Consider the following 25,317-nt stretch of genomic DNA (forward strand, 5'->3'; position numbering starts at 1 on the left):
TTGTTAGGTTGAAAAATAATTTAAAAGTTATACTCAAAGCATTATTTAACAAGCATAATTTGTTCCACCTTACAGTCCATGTCACATTTCTTAATTTTTTTCAGATTTATCAGAATAAGCTTTCCCACCTCCCATCCGGGCAGAAAGCTGTATCAGTCATTGTGAGGGGCCTCTCTCCCTGGGGTTGTAGGACAGCCTAGGGAACTTTTGCAGCACCCCAAAAGAGAGTTGGCAGATTCCAAGTGTGGAAGGGACTCCCTGCCCACTAGGAGCAGCTGTCTCCCTCCTTGCAGACTCCTGCAACTTCCCTTCATTCTGTCTTGTTTAGCCTTTACTCTGCTCCTTTCTTCCACAGTAGAATTAACTGGTTTATCAATAACAACTTGGTAGTCCACCCTACCTTTGTAGGCTCTCCTCCTACAAAGAATTAAAAATGTCTTTCACTTCTTTCTGGTCTGTGATCTTGAAAAACAAACCATTTCCCAATCAGTCTCTCTGCTTATTATAAATAATAGAAAGATGCCCCTGCTGTTATATGTAGCTTACCATATGAGCCTTACTGTGTATTTTATATGCATTTTCTTTAAAAAATCTATGAGTTTAGGTTATTTCCTCATGCCTTATCCTTATTTAATATTTTAAAATGTGGTTGCATGGTAAGGGTTTTAAGTATCTATTTCTTATTCTCAAAGCCCCACTGCAGTGAGAATTATGAATGACCAACTGATGTTCCTGGAAAGGGCATTCATCGATCCCCTTGGTTTACCAGGGAGGCCATTCTATAGGTAAGGAGGCAACAGCTGTTCCACTAAAGGACACCAAATATGTCACTGTGACCAAAACCAGCATACCCAAGGTGTGCTTCAAACTCCTGCTATCAGACAAGTGGAAAGTGGATATGTGTACTGAAGGGAATACGGGTGAGATTATGCACAACAGTGTAACTTGTACTGTCAGAGAAGTTAATTTCACGTCGTGTGTTGCTTTGCTGCAGATGTAAACGGCAGATGATAGTTGAAAACCAAGTCTTGTAACAAAATCGAAAAGACACAGAATCTTAAAGGGGATCTGAGAGCTCATGTAGTTCAATTTTCTACATGAATCTTTTCTGTAGGATCTCAGAAAAGTAGCTATCCAGCCACTGTTTGAATCTTCCAGTGAATGGAAGCTTACTACCACACGAGGAAGTTCGTTCTGTTTTAGGAAAGTTCTACTTAATAGAAAGTTTTCTTCATAAAGATGTATTTCCCTGTAATTTTCTCCCTCTGACCCTGTTCTGCTCTCCAAAGTCAAAAAGAATTAGTCTAGATCTATTTCCTTATAACATTTCAGGTTTTTGAAGATGGATGCCATAGTTTCCCCTAAAGAAATATCACTGTTTTTTTGATCTCTATCTCAGGTTTTCTTTCAGTATCTTGGCTGCTTTTGGATAGCCTCCAGTTTTTTGAGGTACATTTTAAGCCGTGGTTTCCTGGTAAAAATTAGAAAGGTCCTAGTATTTAGAGTCAGAAAATCTGTGTTCTAGTTCACTTGCACATGCGTGATTTAGAGCAAGTCATATCTAGGGTTTGCTCATCTGAATTAGGATGGTGATAATTGTTTTACAAGGCTGTTTATCATCAAATGACATATACAAAAGATATTTCTATGTTACCTTTCTTATAAATATTAGTAATAATTTAACTGATTACAAGCCCAGGCATTTAGAGCCCAGCTCTGCCAAATACTAAGTGTGACCTGGGCAAATTTACTTCTCTAAGACTCAGGTTCCTCAGCTGTAGATGGAGATTACAGTGCTTTTACCCCATAGGTCTGTAGATTTAAGGCATGCAGAAGATTCAGCTCAGAGGGGGTATACTCAGTAAATGGCTGCTATTTTTATAATAGTTTACATAATGTAAGGATAAATGTTTATCAATACAAATGAAATAGCAGCCATCAGTTAAGTATTTACATATATCAAATCAAAGGTTGAAAGCTAATCTACACGTTAATCCTCTCTTGCTTATCATTAGTCCATCTTTATATATTTATATTTTTATTTTTTAAAGGTTTTTTTAAAAATTATTTTTCTGGATGCATCGGGTCTTAGTTGCGGCACGCAGGATCTTTTGTTGCAGTGCACAGGCTCTTCGTTGCAGTGCGTCGGCTTCTCTCTACTTGTGGCGCGTGGGCTCCAGAGCTCACGGGCTCAGTTGTTGAGGCGTGGGCTTAGTTGCCCCACGGCATGTGGGATCTTAGTTCCCCGACCAGGGCTCGAACCGGCGTTCCCTGCATTGGAAGATGGATTCTTAACCACTGGACCACCAGGGAAGTCCTTATTTTTTAATTTATATGATTTATAAGCAAAACATCTCTTTTTCAAATTCAGGCTCTATACAATTATATAGAATAAAAAGGGACAGTGCTAACACCCGGACATTTCTATTATTTCCTTCAGGGAAAATCAGTGATGAGTTTGATGTTAAATTTTGAATGCAGTTACGTACACATGTATAGTTATTTATTATTCATTTCTGTTTACATAAATGGGACCATATATCACTTTGCAACTGCTTTTGGTAAAAATTTTTCTCAGAGAGCTATGTCAATATATATAACTTTATTATTTTTTACTTATTTATCCCTTTGGCTGTGTCAGGTCTTCGTTGCTGCACGCGGGCTTTTCTCTAGTTGCAGCGAGCGGGGGCCACTCTTTGTCATGGTGCGCGGGTTTGTTGTGGAGCACAGGCTCTAGGCATGCCGGGTTCAGTAGCTGTGGCTCACAGGCTCAGTAGTTGTGGCTCACGGGCTCTAGAGCGCGGGCTCAGTAGTTGTGGCACATGGGCTTAGTTGCTCCAAAGCATGTGGGATCTTCCCAGACCAGGGCACAAACCCGTGTCCCCTGCATTGGCAGGCAATCTTCTTAACCACTGCGCCACCAGGGAAGCCCAATATATATAATTTTAGCTCTTCTCATCTGCTGCATAGTGTTCCACTGTATGGCTTTCATGTGTAAATTTTTTAGTCCTTATTGAGTTTCTAATTAGATTTTGCCCCCCAATTATTTAGTATTATGAAAAGTACTGCTATAAAATGTCCCTGAGCCCTACTTGAACATTTGTTTTAATATCTCTATAATCAGTACCTGAGATTTCAGGGTCAAAGGGTAAACACACTTTTTGGAACTATTAATTGAACATGAAGACTATATTCTAAAGCCAGGGAGAGGTGGTTCAAGATGACAATGTAGGAAGATACTGAACTCACCTCTCCCAGACATACCAAATCTACAGCTACAGATGGGACAGTTTCCTCTGAAAAAGACCTGACGATTAGCCGAGCAACTCCTTCAAATCAGGCAAAGGAGAAAAAGGCCACGTGGATGTGGGTAGGTGAGGCTGAGGCCCAATCTTGCCACCAAGCCCACTCCTGGGGCAGCAGCCCACAGCAAAGGGTTTGTACCCAAATCAGCCACCTCAACTTTTAGGCCCTGTGCCTGAGAGGTAAGCCTCCCAAATATCTGGCTTTGAGAACCAACAAAGCTGCTGCATCCCTAAGACCAAAGGGATGTACAGAACTGAGAAACTGCTCAGGCTGAAAGGACTCGCTGGAACTCATCTGCACAGGGCCCAGCACAGAAGCAGTCCTTAAAAGCACCCAGATTTTATGTGAAAGAGATTCATTTGCTGATCTTAAAGCACCGGCTGGAGGGGCAGGGGCCTGGTGGGATACTCTCCGAGATGGGGGCCAGTGGGTGCCGATTTCCACTCTTCCTCTGCCTTGCTAAAGCTCGTGGGCACTATCTTTCTTTCCCTCCTCTTCCCTGCAGGTGATGATCTTTATGCATTCCCTCTGCTGATCTCCAGAGCACCAGTATCTCTGGAGCGGAGCTTTTATTTGCAGCTGGTACTCTGCCTTTTGCATCTGGTGTCCTGGTTTTTGTAGCTGTTGCCAGGAGACACCTTGATTGCTTGGCTCAGGTTAGCGGGTGGGAGGGCTTGCATTCCTGCATCCCGTGAGGCTCTAACAACTGGAGAGACAGTTCTTGGCAGACTACCATCCCCAAGGTACGAGCAGACTGAAAACACCCCCAGTCTTTCTGAGAAAGAGGCTCATTTGCTTGTCCAGGAGCTTTGGCCTGAGGAGAGGGCTTTCGTTCCGGCGCACTTCTAAAAGCCCACGGAGTGCTCTCTCAGGGAATGGAGGCTGGTGGAAGCACTCTTTGCGCTCTCCCTCTGCCTCACTCCAGCTTGACCTCCTCTCTCAGAAGGGAGCTTATACCCTTTCCTGGCACCCTGATTTTTGAAGCTGCTGCCGGGGATACCTCTACATTGCCTGGTTCTGGTGACCAGAGGGGATTATGCTTGCGGGTGTCATAGGAATAGATATTAAACAGCTACCACTGTCAGGCACAGCAAGAGAGAGGCAGCAGAACCAAGGGCTGTCTTCCAGGGAAAGACGCCTATAAGCTTATAATCACAGCTGCAGGCCGAGAGGCAGGATTCTGATTAAACACATTACCCATCTAAGGGCTGACTGTAAACTGTACCAGAGACCTAGGAGGGCAGGTGCTGTCTTCATGCTCTCCTTTTGCCACACTCCAGAGAACGAGCATCTCTCAGGGGAACTCTTACACATTTGATGCCTCAGCTTTTGCGGCTGCTGCCCAGGGGATACCCCTTCATCCCCTGCCTCTGGCGGCCAGGTGGTATTGCTTTCCTGGGTCCCACAGGGTTACAACGATCTGAGAGTCAGTGCGTGGGAGGCTGCCACCTTCAGGTCACTGCACAGATAGCAGGCGGAAACACCCCCCACCTTTCCGTAGAAGAGGCCTATTTGCCTGTCCTGGAGCTTCAGCCTGAGGGGCAGCCTTCACGCTTGGCACACATCTAGAGGCCTGTGGAGCTCCTCTCAGAGAACACGGGCCGGGGAACGCCGTCTACGTTCTCCCTCTGCTCTGCTACAGCTGGCTAGTATATACCAGAAAGGAGCTTATGCACTTGTCTGGAGCCCCGAGTTTTGACTGCTACACAGGGGACACCTTCATATGACCTGGCTCTAGTGGCCACCAGACCTACTCTTGTGTTCCACAGGATGGTATACATTTGCATACTTTAAAAGCTGCTGCCTGAGGGCCTGGCTTCCAATCATCCTGAATCTAAGTGCTGGCTGAGATATTCCCCTTTGGTACACTGACAGGTCTTGGCACACACTCAGCTATTGGGAGCTATTAAAAATAGGTGGCTTGGAGAATCACAGAGGTTTGAGAGACAACCAAGAGCTAGGGAAAGGCTGGACAATAAGGTTTATCACATGAGGCTACTCCATCAAGACTGTTGGTTTCTATGCATTAGATGAAACAGCCACCTCTTCCAGAGAGTCAAGCAAAATGAGGAAACACGGGAATATGTTACAAACAAAGAAAAAAAGACAAAACCTCAGGAAAAAAACATTTAAACAAATGTAAGTAATCTACATGATAAAGTGTTCAAAGTAGTGGTCATAAAAGATGCTACTGAATGTGAGAGAAGAATGGATGAACACAGTGAAAACTCTGAGAAACTTGTAGAAAATATAAGAGAGTACCAAACAGAAGTCATGGTGTTAAAGAAAGAATACAATAACTGAACTGAAAAATACACTAGAGTGGTTCACTAGCAGACTAAAAGAAGCAGAAGAATCAGTGACCTGGAACACAGGTAGTGGAACTCACATAAACAGAGCAACAAAAAGCAAAAAGGATTTTTAAAAGTGATGACAGCTTAAGGGACCTCTGGGACAACATCAAGTGAAACAACATTTATGTTATAGAGATTCCAAAAGAAAAGAGAAGGGGGCTGAAAACTTCCCCAACATGGGGAAGGAAACAGACACCCAGATCCAGGAAGCTGAGACAATTCCAAATAAGATGAACCAAAAGATACCCATCTAAGACAAATTATAATTAAAATGGCAAGGAAGGTAGAAATAAGGAGAGAATCTTAAAAGCAGCAAGAGAAAAACAACTTATGAACAAGAGAATCCTCTTGAGACCATTAGCAGATATTCCAGGAGAAATTTTTCAGGCCAGAAGGGAGTGGCATGATGTATTCAAAGTGCTGAAAGAAGAAAATTCCCAACCAAAGTGAATAAAAACCATATAATCATCTCAACAGAGAAAAAACATTTGGCGAAATTCAACACCCACTTATAATAAAAAGTTTCAACGGGACTTCCCTGGTGGTCCAGTGGTTAAGACTCCGTGCTCCTACTGCAGGGGGCATGGGTTCGATCCCTGGTTGGGGAACTAAGATCCCACATGCCGCAGAGCGAATTAAAAAAAAAAAGTCTCAACAAACTGGATACAGAGGCAGTGTATCTCAACATAACATAGGCCATATATGACAGACCCAGAGCTGCCATCATGCTCAATGGTGAAAAACCCAAAACATGACAAGTATGCCTACTCTCACCACTTTTATTCAACATAGTACTGGAAGTCCTAGCCACAGCAATTAGGACAAGTAAATCAAAGACAACCAAACCAGGAAGAAGTAAAACTGTCACTATTGCAGATGACATGGTACTGTTTGTAGAAAAACCTAATGATTCCACAAAAAAACTATTAGAATAAATGAATTCAGTAAAGCTGTAGGACACATAAGCAATATACAGGGACCTATGGCATTTCTACACACTAATGATCACAAAGAAATTAGGAAAACACCCCATTTACAATTTCATCAGGTTTACTTGATTGCTATATCAATAATATTGTACTATACTCTCCCTTTACAATTCTCCAGAAGACGGCATGTATAGTAAGGAATACCTATGACCTGTATCTCTAATCTCAGCTTGTATATGTCAGAATATTAATGTTTATGAACAGTTTAGCACATATACCTGTTTTAATAAGAAAGATCCATTTGAGGCCATACTAAAATTTAAAAGCCAAGAGCAATAAATCCTGATGTACTTTGGGAAATCTAAATGATTACATTATAAATTTCTCTTTGATCATTAATATAGTGACTTTACATAGAGTTCCATATTGTGTCCTACAGTAGACTTACAGCTTGAAGCAGCTATAGGATTTGACTATTGGGCCTAATTCCTGATAAGAGTGTTTAATAAAATATGTACATTTGTGGAAGGCAGAATTCCACACACTGGGGAGAGAAGTAACTTGATCTCTTGAGCTACTTATGAGGTGAAGTAGGAAATCAACTGCAAACTTTCCTTCTAGATCAAAAAAGTGTGTCTTTGTGGGCAACCCATATATAGCCATTTTACCTTTGTGGAATGGGCTTTATTATCCTTGCCCCTTGTGATATTTTTGTAATACAAGCTTCTTTAATTATTGCTTTTTAATGTCTGAAGAGTACTGGGAACAACTGTCATTCTTGTTGAATCTCTAAAAAAGGCAATACAGTGGTATTTTTTTAGTCTCTTATTAAACATATCCATAAATTATCCATGCTTCATGGATGTCAGTTTGTGGATGTCTAGGCAGTTAGACAACTAATGCCCGTAACTTACAGGAAAGAAGCTACTTACTTCCAACTGCACGGGTTGGCAACATGTGATTCACGAGATGCATCTTATCAACTCCTTTCTTTGCTTAAAATTATACCATTAACTAAGTACCTCAAACCAATTATATGTTTTTATTTTGGAGTAACAAAAGTAAATGCCAGGAGGAGACACAGAATACTTAGTAAGATACGGTCTAACAAAGCAGAATGAATAAAGAAAAAGCATATAAAGTGTTATATATGTATATGCTTCAGTTCAACCTGTTCTCTTTGTTTTTTTTCTACTAGGCACATCATCTTTGCTCCAAGCAGCCACAACAAATATGCTGGCGAATCATTTCCTGGCATCTTTGATTCTATATTTGATATTGAAAATAAAGCAGATCCTCGTTCAGCCTGGAAAGAAGTAAAGAAACACATTTCAGTTGCAGCCTTTACAATTCAAGCAGCAGCAGGGACTCTGAAAGAGTTGTTATAGTAAGGTCTCAGCCAACTAGCTGCCGTTAAAAGTCTGAGGATAAAATCCGTCTTTCTGATAACACGTGAAGCCAGAGCTAAAATCTTGCTTTTCATGTCATGTTTTGACTTTAGGCTTCCACCTTGTTCATCTGCAAAGAGATTTTTGGCCCTCTGAAAATTCATAACTTCATCATGAAAGCGCTAAGCCAATAAAACAAACCAAAAAACCTCTAGTCATATGGAGAAAGAGATAAAGTAAGTGAAAGTTCCCTAAAATAAAATATGGCAAGGAACTTGAACTCTTCAGACATTGGTGGCCAGAAAGTGAAACAGTACAACCACTTCGGAAGACAGTCTGGCACTTTCTTATAAAGTTAAATATATACTTATATTATAGCTCTAAAATTCTGCTTCTAGGTATTTACTAAGGAAAAGCAAAAACATGATCACCAAAAGACTGTTGCATGTTCATCTCAGCTTAATGTGCAAATAATGCCAATGCCCATCAATAAATGAATGGATACATTGTGGTATATTCACAAGGGAATACTACTCAGCAATAAAAACGAAATAACTGCCGATACATGTAATATTATTGGCAGACATTGTTGAGGGAAAGAAGCCAGACACAAAAGAATGCCTAGTATGAGACTCAATTTATATGAAGAAGCAAAACTAATCTATGGTATTAGGAATTAGATCAGTGACTGCTTGGGTCAAGTAAGGGGCAGGCAGGGAGGAAATCTGCTACAAAGAGGAAAGTTTCTGGGATGATGGGAGTTTTCTGTATCATGATCTGGATGATGGTTACACAGGAATATACAGTTGTCAAACTTCATCAAACAGTAAACTTAAAATGTGTAACAATGATACCTTATAAATAAATTTGATTACCAAGAAAAAAAATGTCTGGCAAGGAGACTGGAATAGCACACCTTCTCTTGTGAAACCATCATGGAGTATAAATGGTAAGGAAAAGTGAGTAACAGCTATACTTTTGATAACTTCAACTCTGCTGAATAATATATATCTGATAGGTGAAAATAGTTGACCCTTGAATAACATGGGGGTTAGGGGTGCTGACCCTCTGTGCAGTTGAAAATCCATGTGTAACTTGACACTTGGCCTCTCCATATCCTTGCTTCTGCATGCATGGATTCAGCCAACCATGGATCATGTAGTGCTGTAGTATGTATTTAGTGGAAATAAATCTGCGGATAAATGGACCTATGCAGTTGAAACCTGTGTTGTTCACAGGTCTACTGTAGTTGCCACAAGTCTTCATACTCTGACTCCTATTGAACAGAAGTATATCAGCATGTGCAAACTTTCATGCAGAGCCTAATGATTCAGAATTGTGGGTAATCTGAGATGAAAGCTTCAAAAAGCTTGGTCGTTTAATTACTTTGCCAGAAAGAGTTGAGAATCAAAATTAAATGAGCCCTCATAGGCAGGCACACTAACTACAAGAAGAAGCTTTAAAGGGCAATAAAGGACATTACTCATGAAGCATGAATAAATTGATAAAGCATATTAAATTAGACTTCTGTGACAAGTTTGTTTTAGCAAATCTATGAGTTTAATTTTCTACCATACTATATTACCTTAACATAAGACTTTATTTTAGGATAGAGGAGTAACTGTATTTTAACTTTTGACTTAAAGCATTGTCTTGTAGAGACAATATTGGGTTTTCTACTGTCCCAACTGAGTAAATCACTACATAATTCTGGGCATCAGTTTATTCAAGAGTAAGGATTGTTAAGGTTCCATCTAACTCTATTATATCATTTCTAAAGGGGACAAAATACAAAAATTTATAAATCTCTTTTATGTTTTTCCTACCGGCAGCTTTCCAGAAGAAAGATATTTATTGCTAAAACAGCATGTATGGTTAGAAATATGGGTTTAGAGAAAAACAGTAACCTTTTCAACTTATTGTTTACTTTAATTGGTAAGTTATTTTGTTTTTATCATCTTTAATCAACAATTGACCATTTGAACAGAACAATGATTATGTGGTATGCACTGTAATAAACTCAGGATATTAGAGAATATGTACTACCACATGTTCAACACACAGAATGTGTTTGAACTACTTTTTTAGTCTTTTTCCTGTAGGATTATTTTATGTCTAAGATGTTTACGCTTGGTAACCACATAGCAAAAATCTAGAGTAGTCATGAAACATGAAAAAAAGGGAGACTGAGCAAATCACCGTGGAAAATCACCACTTTACAAAGGTAGACAGAAACAGAGGGAAAAGCAAAGAAAGGAGATATAAAACAACCAGAAGACAAACGATAAGATGGCAGTAATCACTCTAAATAGAAATAAATTCAATTCACTAATCAAAGGCACAGAGTGGCTGGACGGATTAAAGAGACCTAACTATATAATTTCAGCTCTAGAGATACACATAAGCTCAGGGTGAAGATGTGAGTGGATGAGGATATTCCGTGCAACTGGAAACCAAAAGAAAGCAGGTATAGCCAGACAAAACAGACTTAATGCCAAAAATGATAAGAGACAAAAGGTCATTATATAATGATAAAAAGGTCAATATATCCAGAAGATACAACAATCATAAATATATATATACACCCAACATTGGCACACTGAAATAATATTAAGCAAATTCTAATAGATCAAAAGGGAGAGACAGACAATAATGCAATAATAGTAGAGGATTTCAATATCCCACTGCCAGCAATGACCACTGATCATCCAGACATCAAATCAGTAAGAAATGCTGGAATTTAAGCATACTGTATAACAAATGACCTTAACAGACATATCCAAAAGTAGCAGAATATACATACTTTTCAAGTGCACACAGAACATTATCTAGTATAAATCATGATATGAGAAGAAATGAAAACAACACGTCTCAACAAATAAGAATACTGAAATCACACCAACTATCTTTTCAGATAACAATCTATGAAACTAGAAATCAACAATAAGAGGAAAGCTGGAAAATCTACAGATATGTGGAAAGTAAACAAGACACTCCTAAACAATGAGTCAGAGGGGAACAAAAAGGAAATTAAAAAATTATCTCAAAACAAATGAAAATGGAAATACAAACTATCAAATCTTATGGGATGAAGGAAAAGCAGTTCCAAGAGGAAAGTTTATAGCAATAAATTCATATATTGAGAAATTTAGAAACGTCTCAAAAAAAAAATCCCCCTAACTTTTACACCTCAAGGAACTAGAAAGAGAAAGCAGGAGGATCAAAGTGGAAATACATGAATACCAGGGAGGAAAAAAACAGAATTAACAAAATTAAAGCTGGCTCTTCAAAAGATAAACAAAATTGACAAACCTTTAACCAGACTAAGAAAAAAAGAGAGAAGACTCAAAATTAGAAATGAAAAAGACACTACAGAGATACAAATACTACAGAAATATAGAAGACATATGAGACTATTATGAACAATTATATGCCAACGAGATAACCTAGAAGAAATGCATAAACTTCTATAAACACAAACTACCAAGACTGAATCAGGACAAACAGAAATTCTGAACAGACCATTAATAAGCAAAGAAATTGAATCAGTAATCAAAAACCACACAACACAGAAAACCTCAGGACCAGATGGCTTCATTGGCAAATTCTACCAAACATTCAAAAGAGAATTAACAACAGTCCTTCTCAAACTCTCGCAAAAACCTGAGGAAATACTTCCAAAGTCATTTTATGAGGCCAGCATTACCCTGATTCTGAAGCCAGATAAGGACACTTTAACAATAGGCTAATATCCCTGATGAATGTAGCTGCAAATTTTTCAATAAAATCTTAGCAAACTGAATTTAAGAACATACAAAAAGGGTTATACGTCATGACCAAATGGGATTTATCCCTTTGATGCAAAGATGGTTCAACATGTAAATCAATAAATGTAATATATCATATTAATGAAAGATAAAAATTACGTGATCATCTCAGTTGATGCAGAAAAGCATTTGGTAAAATACAACATCCTTTCATGATTAAAAAATGCTAGGCAGGGGCTTCCCTGGTGGCACAGTGGTTGAGAGTCCGCCTGCCGATGCAGGGGACATGGGTTCGTGCCCCAGTCTGGGAAGATCCCACATGCCGTGGAGCGGCTAGGCCTGTGAGCCATGGCCGTTGAGCCTGCGCGTCTGGAGCCTGTGCTCCGCAACGGGAGAGGCCACAACAGTGAGAGGCCCGCGTACTGCAAAAAAAAACCAAAAAACAAAAAAAAAAGCTAGGCAGACTGGGTATAGAGGAACATACCATAACATAATAAAGGCCATATGTAACAAACCTACAGTTAACATGATACTCAATGGATAAAAATTGAAAGCTATTCCTCTAAGATCAGGAACAAGACAAAGATGCCCACTTTCACAATTCTTATTAAATATAGTACTGAAGGACTAAATTGCTCAATATAGAGCAATTGGGCAAGACAAACAAAAGGCATCCAAATAGAGAATGAAGAACTAAGTGTTGATATTTGCAGATGCTACAATTTCATATATAGAAGATCCCAAAGACTCAACCAAAAAAAAAACAAAAAAAACCAAAAACTGTTGGAACTAATTAATGATTTCAGTAAAACTGCAGGATACAAAAATCAATATACAGAAATCAATTACATTTCTATATGCTAAGAATGAAACATTTGAAAAGGAAATAAAGAAAACTATCCCAATCACAATAGCATCAAAAACAATAAAATACTTAGGCATAAGTTTAACCAAGGAAGTGAAAGATTATTGCTGAAAGAAACTGAAAACAAAAGTAATAAATGGAAAGATAGCCTGTGTTTATGGATCGGAATAAGTAATATTGTCAAAATGTCCACACTATCCAAAGCCATCTATAGATTCAACAAAATTCCCATCAAAACACCAATGGCATTCTTCACAGTAGAAAACAATACTCAAATCTGTATGGACCCACAAAAGACCCCAAATAGCAAAAGCAATTCTGAGGAAAAAGAACCAAGCTGGTGGTATCATACTTCCTGATTTCAAACTATATTACAAAGCTATAGTACTAAAAATGTATTATAATAAAGAATATAACCATATGCCTAAAGGAGGCAGGAAAAGAAAAACAAAACCCCAAAGTTAGTAGAAGGAAATAAATCATAAATATCAGAACAGAAATAAGTAAAATAGAAACTAAAAATAGAAAAGATCAATGAAGCTAAGAGCTGGTTTTTAGAAAAGATAAGCAAAACTGATAAACCTTTAGCCAGACTCATCAAGAAAGAAAAGAGAGGGCCAAATCAATAAAATCAGACATGAAAGTTATAAGAGACACCAAGGAAATACAAAGGAATCATAAGAGACTACAATGAACAGCTATACGCCCATAAAATGGACAATCTAGAAGAAAATGGAAGATTCCTATAAATGTATGATCTTCCATGATTAAACCAGGAAGAAACAGAAAATATGAACAGACCAATTACCAGCAATGAAAGTGGAACAGTAATAAAAACTATCAGAAAACAAAAGTCGAAACCAGAAGGCTTCACAGGTGAATGCTACCAAACATTTAGAGAAGAGTTAACACCTATTCTTCTCAAACTGTACTAAAAACTGCAGAGGAACATTTGTGAACTCATTCTACAACTCATTCTACATCATCCTGATAACAAAAACAGACACCACAATAAAAGAAAATTACAGGCCAATATCACTGATAAACATAGATGCAAAAATCCTCAACAAAATATACAAAATATAATCAAACCAAATCCAACAATATAATCAAACCAAAATATAATCAAACCAAATCCAACAATACATTAAAAGGATCATGCACCATGATCAAGTGGGATTTATCCCAGGGGTGCAGGGATTTTTCAATATCTGCAAATCAATCAATGTAATATACATTAACAAACTGAAGGGCAAAAACCATATCAATAGATGCAGAAAAAGCTTTACAAAATTAAGCATCCATTTAAGATAAAAACTCTCCAGAAATGGACATAAAGGGAACAAACCTCAACATAATAAAGGCCATATATGACAAGCTCACAGGTAACATCATACTTAATGATGAAAATCTGAAAGCATTTCCTCTAAGATCAGAAATAAGACAAGGATGCCCACTCTCACCACTTTTATTCAACAGAGTTTTGGAAGTCCTCCCCACAGCAGCCAGAGAAGGAAAAGAAATAAAAGGAATCCAAATTGGAAAAGTAGTAGTAAAACTGTCACTGTTTGCAGATGACATGATGCTCTACGTAGAAAATCCTAAAGATGCTACCAGGAAACGACTAGAGCTCATCAATGAATTTAGTAAAATTGAAGGATATAAAATTAATATACAGAAATCTGTTGCATTTCTATAAACTAACAACAAAAGATCAGAAAAAGAATTTAAGGGTACAATCCCACTTACTATCATATCAAAAAGAAAATACCTAGAGATCTACTTAAGGAGGCAAAACACCTATACTTTGAAAACTGTAAGACACTGATGAAAAAAATTGAAGATGACACAAACAGATGGAAAGATATACCATGTTCATGGATTGGAAGAATCCATATTGTTAAAATGACCATAATACTGAAGGCAATTGACAGATTCAATGTAATCTCTATCAAAATACCATGGGCATTTTTCACAGAACTAGAAAAGAAAATTTTAAAGTTCCTATGGACACACAAAAGATCTTGAAAAGCCAAAATAATCTGGTGAAAGAACAGAGCTGGAGGAATCACACTCCCTGGCTTCAGACTATACTACAAAGATACAGTAATGAAAATAATATGGTACTGGCATAAAAACAGATACATCGATCAATGGAACAGGATGGAAAGCCTAGAAATAAACCCATGTACTTATGGTCAATTAATCTATGACAAAGGAGGCAAGAATATACAATGGAGAAAAGACAGTCTCAATAAGTGGTGCTGGGAAAACTGGACAGCTACATGTAAAAGAATAAAATTAGAACATTAACACCACATACAAAGATAAACTCAAAATGGATTAAAGGCCTACATATAAGACAGGAAATCATAAAACTCCTAGAGGAAAACATAGGCAGAACCCTCTCTGATATAAATCATAGCAGTATTATTTTGGATCTGTCTCCTAAAGCAAAGGAAATAAAAGCAAAAGTAAACAGATGGGACCTAATTAAACTTAAAAGCTTTTGCACAGTAAAGGAAGCCATCAAGAAAATGAAAAGCAACCTAGTGAATGAGAGAAAATATTTGAAAATGATATGATCCAAAATATATACACAACTCATACAACTCAACATCAAAAAAACAACCTGATTAAAAACTGGGCAGAAAACCTGAATAGACATTTTTCCAAAGCAGATATACAGATGGTCAACAGGCACATGAAAAGATGCTCAATATCATTAATTATCAGAGAAATGCAAATTAAAACCACAGTAAGATATCACCTCAGACCTATCAGAATCAATACCATCAAAAAGAATACAAATAACAAATGTTCATGAAGATGTGGAGAAAAGGGAACTCTGTACACTGCTGAGGGAATGTAAATTCGTACAAACATTTTGGAGAAAGTATGGGGGAGTTCCTTAAAAAGTAAAAACAGAACCATCATATGATCCAGCAATACCACTCTTGGGCATATATCCAGGGAAAACCATAATTTGAAAAGATACACACACCTCAATATTCATAGCATTATTTACCATTGCCAAGATATGGAAGCAACCTAAGTGTCCATCAACAGATGAATGGATGAAGATGATGTGATATACACACACACACACACACACACACACACATATACACAATGGAATACTACTCAGCCATAAAAAGAAAATCTTGCCATCTGCAATAACATGGATGGTCTTGGAGGGTATTATGCTAGGTGAAATAAGTCAGAGAAAGACAAATACTGTATAATATCACTTATATGTGGAAACTAAAAAATACAACAAATTAATGAATATAACAAAAAAAGAAACAGACTCACAGATAAAGAAAATAAACTAGTGTTTATCAGTGCAGAGAGGGAAGGGGGAGCAATACAGAGGTAGGTGATTTAAAAAAAGTGTTTTTATGGGATTATATGAAATCATGTGTGAAACTTTTGAAAACTGTAAAGTTCTATAGAATTTAAAGCATGTTCCTTTCAATTAAAAAACAAACAAATAAAATGAACTAGTGAACATAACTAAAAAGAAACAGTCACACAGGTATACAGAACAAACTAGTAGTTACCAGTGAGGGGGGGAAGGGGCAAAACAGGGGTAGGAGATTAAGAACTAAAAACTACTCTGTATAAAAGATATAACCTACAATGATATATTGTCCAACACAGGGACTACAGCCAATATTTTATAACTATAAATGGAATATAATCTTTAAAAATTGTGAATCAGTATGTCGTACTCCTGAAACATATTGTACATGAACTATACTTCAATTTTTAAAAAAAGTATTATACTGGCACAAAAATAGACACATAGACCAGTGGAGCACATTAGAGGGCCTAGAATTAAACCTCTGCTTATATGGTCAAGTAATATTGGATAAGGGAGTCAAGGGCACCCAATGGGGAAAGGAATAGTCTCTTCAACAAATTGTGTTGGGAAAACTGGATAAACACATGCAGAACAATGAGAATGGACCGTTATCTTACACCACTCAAAAAAATTAACTTGAAATATATTAAAGATTTAAACATAAGACCTGATACTTTAAAATTCTTAGAAGAAAACATAGGGAAGAAACTCCTTAACACTGGTGGTAGCAATGATTTCTTTGGATATAACAACACAAGCAAAAATCAACAAATGGGACTACATCAAATTTAAAAGCTTTTGCACAGCAAAAGAAACAACAAAATGAAAAGGCAACCTACAGAATGGGAGAAACTTTTTGCAAATCACATATATGATAAGGGGTTAATATCTGAAATATATAGAGAAGTCAGAAACAAAAACGCAAATAATTTGATTAAAAAATGGGCAGAAGACCTAAAAGACATTTTTCCAAAGACAACAGGTACATGAAAAGATGCTCAATATCGCTAATCATCAGGGAAATGCAAGTTAAAACCACAGTGAGTCATCATCTCATACCTGTTAAAATGGTTATCATCAGAAAGAAAAGAGATAAGAAATGCCGGTGAGAATGTGGAGAAAAGGGAACCCTTGGTACACTATCAGTAGGAACATAAACTGGCACAGCCACTATAGAAAACAGTGTGGAGGTTCTTCAAAAAATTAAAGATAGAACTACCACATGATCCAGTAATTCCACTTCTGGGTTATTTATCAGAAGAAAATGAAACCACTAACTCAAAAAAATATGTGTACCCCAATATTCATTGCCGCATTATAATAGCCAAGATGTGGAAAAAAACTTAGCGTCTGTCAATGGTTGAATAAAGAGAATATGGTACATATATAATGGAATATAATATAATGGAATATTATTCAGCCACGAAGAAAGGAGGGTATCCTGCCATTTGTGAAAACATGGATGGCCTCAGCATATTTTGCTAAGTGAGATTAAGTCAGACAGAAAACAAGTATTGTATGATATTGCTTATATTTGGAATTTTAAGAAGTCAAACTTGCAGAAACAGAATAAGATGGTGGTTAGCAGGGGCTAAGGGGTGGGGGACAAGACTAATGTTGTTTAGGGTACAAATTTACAATAAGTAGTAAAAAAAAAAAGCTCTAGAGATATAATGCACAGTACAGAGAGTACAGACAATAGTATTGTGTTACAATCATCAAGCCTGTTAAGAGAACTTATTCCAACTACCAAAAAAAGGATAACTATGTAAGGTGATAGAGGTGCTAATTATCACCACAGTGGCAATCATATTACAATATATAAATGTATCCAATTAACGTTTTACACTTTAAATTTACACATTACATATCAGATATACTAAAATAAAACAAAAAAACTCTAGAAGAGATTGAGTCCTGTACACCCGGAACAGCACCTCAAGTCTCATTAAGCATCAAACTTACACAAACATAGAGAACATACAATAAACTCCCATTTATCCATCTCCCAGCTCAAAGAATCATCCCCCCAAAAAGAAAAAAAATAAACCTTTTTTCCCCTAAGCATATCCTATTTCTTGGTCCACATCCTGAGTAAGAGATTATTTCTCATAAGGATACTTGTGAAATAGCAAAGAAATATTTTGCTAGTGACAAATGTTTTGCCTGTTTTATTACTTACTTTTTTTTTGGCTCTGCAGCACAGCTTGGGGGATCTTAGTTCCCTCGACCAGGACCAGAGGTTGAACCCAGGCCATGGCAGTGAAACCACTGAGTCCTAACCACTGGACCGTGAGAGAATTCCCTGTTGCTGACTTTTAAAATCAAATTTAAATAAGCCATAAATTTCTATTATAATGCAATAATGTGATCATTTAAAAAATCTAAACATGTTGCTTATATTGAGTAATATAAAAGTAAACTAATAAAAAGCATATGAAATGTAATATAGGCATATACATTAAGAAATTCTAAAAATTTATTCTAGAGAAAATTGGAAAGAATGCCAATATTTGTGACAAAGATACTGCAACATTTTATCATAGTAAAAAAGTAAACTAAATATTCATCAATGGGAAACTGCTTAACTTATGGTATAATAGTCATAAAGCTGATAAACTGATAAACACTTTTCATTTTTGGTAACTTGTCTGAGTTGTTGAGTTGGAAAAAAAATATGTTGATAAAACTGAATGTACAGATATCACACAAGTATCAGCAGTACTTATTACACTGGGGTGGTGGACTTTTAATCTTTGTACTTTTCTGTATTGCTTTAATTTCTTACATTGGAATATATTCCTCTTATAATAAAAACTACAGTAAGGCTGTTTTAACTTTGAAGAGAAAAAAAGTTCTGGGATGCAATAAAGTTCAAAAATAGAAACCTCTTTTTCTATCTTTGTAATTTACTAGTTTTTCTGTTCTGAGGATACAAACAACACTTATTTACAGATGCATACATGGGCTATTTTAATATTTTTCGTATTAGCTCAGAATTTCAAAACTATCAATTGACCTTCCAACTTTCAAGTTTATATATGGAGATGAGATACAAGAAAATAATTCTCCTCCAATCCTGACTTTTGAAGTACAGAAATGAGTTTAGTAAAACAGTAACGTGAGAAATAACTACCACACTGTAACGGATTTTAGCCTTTGTATTGTCATTGCTTTTTAACTTTAGTCATTTGCTCTGTTTCCTCTCTTTTTAGTAAGTCTGTGTTCATCCACTTCTTTCAATCCCAAGTGTGATTATTCTAAATTCACGCCAACAATATCTTTCACTTAAATGATGTAAAAACTTCCTTTCAAATCACCCAACTTCCTTTCCCCTGTTGTATCACAATCATAGTAACTTCAGCCAGAATGATCTTCCTAAATGTGATCATGCTACACTCTATTTACAGATTTTCAATAGGGACTTCCACACTCCCAGGAATGATATAGTAGGTACTGGCAGGCAATCACTCCAGTTCCAGCTATTAGAAAAAAAAAATGTATTAAATGCACAATATTTTTAGATATATCAAAAAATTGTGGAAGCAATGAAAACTAAATGTACTAGAAGTCTCCAAATACTGCTGAGAGCAACAACTGTTTACTTCCTTGGGGACTTTTGCCAATTCTAGGCATGGGCTAAAGGTCAGATTCGTCCTATACTAAGGCACTTTAAGGGGAACATCAGCAGAGTTTCTGATGGCTGTATGAACTACCACGATGTACTGGAATCTAGAGGAACCTAAAACCAAGGCTGAGGTGTTTGCTTAGGGGCGAGGGCAAGATAGAAAGCTTTGGGGCTAAGCAGACTAACAAGAGTTTTCTTAAGAGGCCATTGTCATCTCTCAACTCCAGTTCTTTTCACATCCTTTTCTTTCTCCACCCCCCCTCCTATTTGGTTAATTCCTACCCATTTTTTTTCAGGACTCTAGTGTCTACCCCTCCAAAAATCCATGTATAAAATCTACCAAACATGCTCTCACAGCAACTCTTTACAGGTTGATCTTTAGCATAGCTTTTATTTGATGACCTTTTGCTTTCCTTGCTGGAATCTTTGGAAGCAGAGGCCAGTGTGTTTGGTAATTATCACCAGCACATACAAAGTAGCTAAAAATGTTTTCTTGAATGAAATGAAATAATTAAGCAAAGGGATGGCTATAATAATTGAAGATGCTCACAAACTTTTATATCTTACCAAAAACATTAATAAAATCTGTAAATTTCATACCTACCAACTCAGAACAATTCCTTTGGGAGGAAAAAATATTAAGAAACCTAACCTCAACTAGCCTCAAGATTATCTAGCAAAGCATAATAATATATAAAAAGATCACCCATGTAGGCTACAGATCTCTCTTTGGAAGAAGTGTCCTATAATTTATAACATAATAATTTTACATGTGGTTCTTGATTCATTAAAACACTCTAGAGCTCAGGTTTAAGTGTCTTTCCCTGTACTTTGATGGGGACATCTTCCCTAACTTTTCACAAATGAAAACTTCAATCATGTAAAACTAGGTTACGAGTGAATTTGTTTGCCTAATGCATTAATACTTAATTTTAATGCATTGCTTCTTTCACCCCATTACAGTGACATGTTATCTGCCTATGTACATTGTCTTCCAATCATCAACATCTAAGAATACAGATGTAGAAAACTGTTCCAGATTCCAAATGATAGTAAGTCCAAGATTATTTATGTGCACAAGCCTTTAGAACTGCCTGCCTGCAAAGGACAAATCCATTGCCGTGGGCCTTTTACAGTCCTGCAGAAGCCACCCCTAATTCTTGTCAATAGCCCATCAGCCCTATAGAGGTCCTTATCAAGAAAGTCAATGGCTCAATTAACTACTGCAAAAGTTAAAAGCACATTATCTTTTCATGATAATTCACTCACTTGATACTAAGGAAGAAAAGACTAAACCCTAATAAAGAAATAGCAGTTCCAATTTTAGGTTTTGCATGGTGTCTCAGATGTCTTCAGTGTCATGGTGGAGAGTTTAAACAGGACTTTGAAGTTGAAGGCCCTCATTTTAAAATCCAATTTTGCCATCTGCTACCTATTGTGACCTGAGGCAAGTTATGGAGCTTCCTTTGCCTCTGTTTCTCTATCCATAAAATATGGATAATAATATATAATCATGGGGGTATTCTGAAGGTAAAATGAAAAGCTATCAAAAGCTCTTAGCAAAGTGCTTAGCACACTTGAATTGCCAACCTATTGAATAAAAAATTAGTCATCATTATGTCTACAGTTCTGAATTACTTGTAACCAGTACTTTCTAAATTCCTAAGCCTAAATCACAAACAGAATTTATGCAGTATTTTAATCTGATCAAGTGAATTATAAAGCCCTATTACTATACATCTACTTAAATGGGACAAGAATTCCACCTAACTAAATATCTTTCAATTCTGATTTTCATCATCCTGACATTGGCTTTCTGCTTCCTTAAACTGGTTCCCCTCCTTTGTGTCCAACTCAGCCTTTTTATGATGATAATTTAAGTAGCATGATGGGCAAGGGAGGGTGGGGCTGGAAGAAATCATTAAGGTAACAAAAACAGTCCAACTTGGTTTCAGGCCAGTCTGGGATCAGTCTGGAATCCAGCTTTCATAATTCGGAAGCCTTTTAAAGTTTTACAAACAATTGTAATTATAAGGAAGCCATCAATTCTAATAAGCCTAATGCATCATTTAAAATTTGTGGATTTTATTTCTAACAAATAATCTTTACATTTTTCTCCACCATAAGAGTATATTATGCCTAGCACTAAAATTGTTTAATGATCATACTGACAGAATCAAGGGTCTGGGGTGAATTTATGTTTTTCATCCACCCAGCCTCCTTCCGCATTCTTCTGGTAAAGAACTTTTCTTTCATCTAGGGGACCCATTACAGGTGGTTTAGGTGGCACACTGCATATTCAGGATGGAAGCCTCAACACTCCTTGTTCAGGCTTACTTATCTCAATGCCTGTGTACTCCTGCATGATACAAAGGACAGGAATTGTCACTGCTTTTGGATTAAAGCAAGATGCTCTCAAAAGTTCAGAACAGTATCAACTTTGTATTCTCAAAGTTAGCTAAATGGTATATTTACATTACCGCCTATTTACTTATGACTTCCAAATTCTGAGAGCCAGACACGGCCTCACTGTAAGTGTCAGAACTCACCAATAGCTTGGACTACTTTACCTGGGCATTACAGATTCCTTGGACTCAAGAGCCCTCCGTAAAAAAAATCACTTCTTCCAAAATTCCCTATCTTGTTTAGGGGCTCCTTCTGTTTCAAAATCTAGGAGTTATCCTTGAAATTTCACCCTCTAATCCCTAATTCCTTTGAGTTCAAGATAAATCTCTTAATTTATCCTCTTCTCTTCCTACTGCTTCTGGTGCATTTCATGCCCTCGTCCTAAAGGGTCTTCCTCTTCAAAACACTTCTAATTGCACCTTTCATTATAATGATTATTTTATTTTTATTTATTTTTGGCTGTGCCGTGTGGCCTGGGGATCCTACTTCCCTATCAGTGATCAAAATTGGGCCCTGTGCAGTGGAAGCGTGCAGTTCTAACCAATGGACTGCCAGGGAATTCCCTACAATGATCTTTCTAAAATAAAATACAAGCCTTATCACAAATATATGAAAAAACCCCAAAGAAAGAAGTGAGGGGGAAAAGGTGCTCAGCTAACTCTGAGACTGTAGGAGTCTAGAAATGTAAGACTACAGGCAAAAAACTACCTAAGCACTACTCCAGTTGATAAATCTGTTTCCTATAGGAGATTAGGTTAAAAATTCTGATACTGCTGTACATGTATACTGAAACTGAACAAGTAAATGGATAGTGGATGACAGAAGCCAGGTTTTTATTGTAGGAGTGCGAAGTTACACATAAGCTAGGGGAGGAGGCTGCACTGATCTGTGTGGTAATGGACTAGTGTTGGAGAACTAAGTATGAACTCACGTTCACCTTACTATAGATAGTTACTTACAGAAATATTTATAGATATGTGTACAGATAGGTTAGCATACACACATATATTTCCTTGCTATCAGCTTGAGTGTGCCTAGACACAAAGATAAGTCAGCAATGAGTACACCTAATATCCAGATATTGGTTTCTAATACCATTTTCCAATAAAAAGAACCTAGAATCTTTGGAGAAATGACTGACTGGAGCATGCTGGAGTGCCAGAAGGTAAGAAAGTGCTAAAGAACACCACCAAAACAAAACCAAAAGTAAACCCACAATGACAGGCCAAGGATATGACAAAGGGACACACAGCCAACTGAAAGGCTACAATAACCAAAGCTGGGACAATCTGAGAAACAAAGTAACATTGGATTATAATTCAAAGTATAAAAACGAGTCTACACTGGTATAAATACATAAATAATCAGGAGAAGAAACAAATCTTCCACACACAAAAATTCTAAATAATTTACATAGATACTCCACCCTTCAGAGGTGGAACATAGCTCCCCACCCCTTTTTAAGTGTGGGCTGCACACAGAAGGAACTAAACGATAGAAGACCGGACAAAGAGTAACTTTACAGTTAAAAAATTGACAAACACTACCTTAGCCAGGAGATCAAAATGGTAAGCCATGTTGACAGCACGTACCCTTGACAGCACTTATGAGAATGGCACTTTACCCCTGTGGTTTTCTTTCTCAAAACACAGCAATTTAATCGTAAGAAAAACACCAGACAAATCCCAATTGGGAGACATTCTACAAAATACCTGACCAGTACTTCTCAAAATTGTTAAGGGTTTTGAAGAGAGTCTGAGAAACTGCCCAAATCAAGAAGAGACCAAGGACAGACACATGATGACTAAATGAAATGTGGTATCCTGGATGGGATCCTGGAACAGAAAAAAGACATTAGGTAAAATACTAAGGAAATCTGAATAAAGTATGGACTTTGTTAATAATAATGTATCAATATGAGTTCATTAGTTGTAACAAATGTACCATACTAATGCAATATATTAAAAATAGGGGAAAATGGGGGTGGAATATATGGGAACTCTGTACTATCTTCACAACTTTTCTTTAAATCCAAAACTGTTCTGAAACAAAAAGTTAACTTAAAAGAAATTAAGTTGATAAAAAGAGAAAAAGAATGCAAGCCTAATTAGATTTCCACGCTGCTAGTGTTTCCCAAACTTATCGTTCAACAGAATAAAATGGAAATTCTTCCACAAACTTTTGGGTATCACTCCACAGTTTCTGATTTAGTAGGTCTGACAGGTTGGGGACCAAGAATTTGCATTTTTAACAGATTTCAAGATGCTGACACCTCTGGTCTAGAAGTGGTATTTTGATAACTAATGGCCTGGTCTACAAGATGAAAACCAACAATTCAAATGATCCTTTGCTATTTATCCCCATGTTTACAATCTTATCTGTCCTTCCTCTGCATATCTTATGCTCCAAACACGATTGCTTTAACCAACTCTCATATTAATGGGGAAAACAAAGATAAGTTTGATGCTGTTTCATTACACATTTTATCCAACACACAGATAACAATTCCTATCTACAAGCTATATACAAAATACATCACTATCAAAATGGCAATGGAAACTTTTTTGAACTGAGGATTCTGACATTTCTTTGGAAGCTGTTTAGAGAAACTAGAGACTGTAAGAGTTGTCAGAACATAAATGATAAGTTTTTAATCCAGCTATTATTATAACCAAAACTGTACAGACAAAAGGACTACATACTTTATTTTATAAATTTATTTTCTAACAAAACATATGAAAGTAAAATTTGTTCCTAGTAACTTAACACAGTGTTACTAGTTTTCCATGCTATGTGCCAATGTTTTATGGAACCCACTAATTCAACTGACAGACATAAGCAGCATAAAATAGTAGTTAAGAGCACAGAACAGAAAGCCAGGTGCCCAGAGTTTGAAATCTCTCCTTTACAACTCACTAGTTTTGCCGCTGGGCAAGTTACTTGTGCCATAAATCAGTTTCCTTGACTGTAACAAGAGAACCTGCCTCATAGGTTTGTCATGAGGATTAAGTTCATATTCATAAAACTCCTTAGAAAAGTGACAGGCCCATAACAAGTGCTACGTCTTTATATTTACATGAGCCAACCAACATATCAAGTACTGTACTAGAAAATGGGGACAAAATTGTTGGCCAAAACACAGTCAAGGTTGTATGTGGTCTATAAGAGTATACAAACATTAACAAATTAATCATATAAATAATAAATATGGAACTATAAACTGAAATGAGCAATATGAAGAAAAGGATCATAGTGTTTTCAAAAACATTAATATACTCAGCTAGTCTCATTTTTGGAGGAGGGGAAA

General features: G+C 36.9%; 2 protein-coding genes across 4 annotated transcripts in view; one reads left to right on the plus strand and one right to left on the minus strand.

Moving 5' to 3' along the window:
* Positions 1-9,496, plus strand: part of NAALAD2 (N-acetylated alpha-linked acidic dipeptidase 2) — a 49,563-nt gene extending 40,067 nt beyond the window's left edge. Inside the window, exons 18-19 of the mRNA XM_089915391.1 lie at positions 693-785; positions 7,788-9,496. Coding sequence (XP_089771517.1) covers positions 693-785; positions 7,788-7,977 — 283 coding nt within the window. The 3' untranslated portion in view covers positions 7,978-9,496. The remainder of the gene's footprint in view (positions 1-692; positions 786-7,787) is intronic.
* CHORDC1 (cysteine and histidine rich domain containing 1) overlaps positions 7,609-25,317 on the minus strand; it is a 42,888-nt gene continuing 25,179 nt past the window's right edge. For 2 of the 3 annotated variants that reach the window (XR_016393881.1, XM_022561356.3), the window contains one exon: positions 7,609-7,895. The gene's annotated coding sequence lies outside the window, so the exon portion shown is untranslated. Of the gene's footprint in view, positions 23,846-25,317 lie in introns of all 3 variants that reach the window. The other variant, XR_016393880.1, reaches the window with a different exon arrangement.

This window comes from Delphinapterus leucas, chromosome 7 (assembly GCF_059928025.1).
Source record: "Delphinapterus leucas isolate spDelLeu-1000000601 "Yukka" chromosome 7, BTC_Dleu_Yukka2, whole genome shotgun sequence".
NCBI lineage: Eukaryota > Metazoa > Chordata > Mammalia > Artiodactyla > Monodontidae > Delphinapterus > Delphinapterus leucas.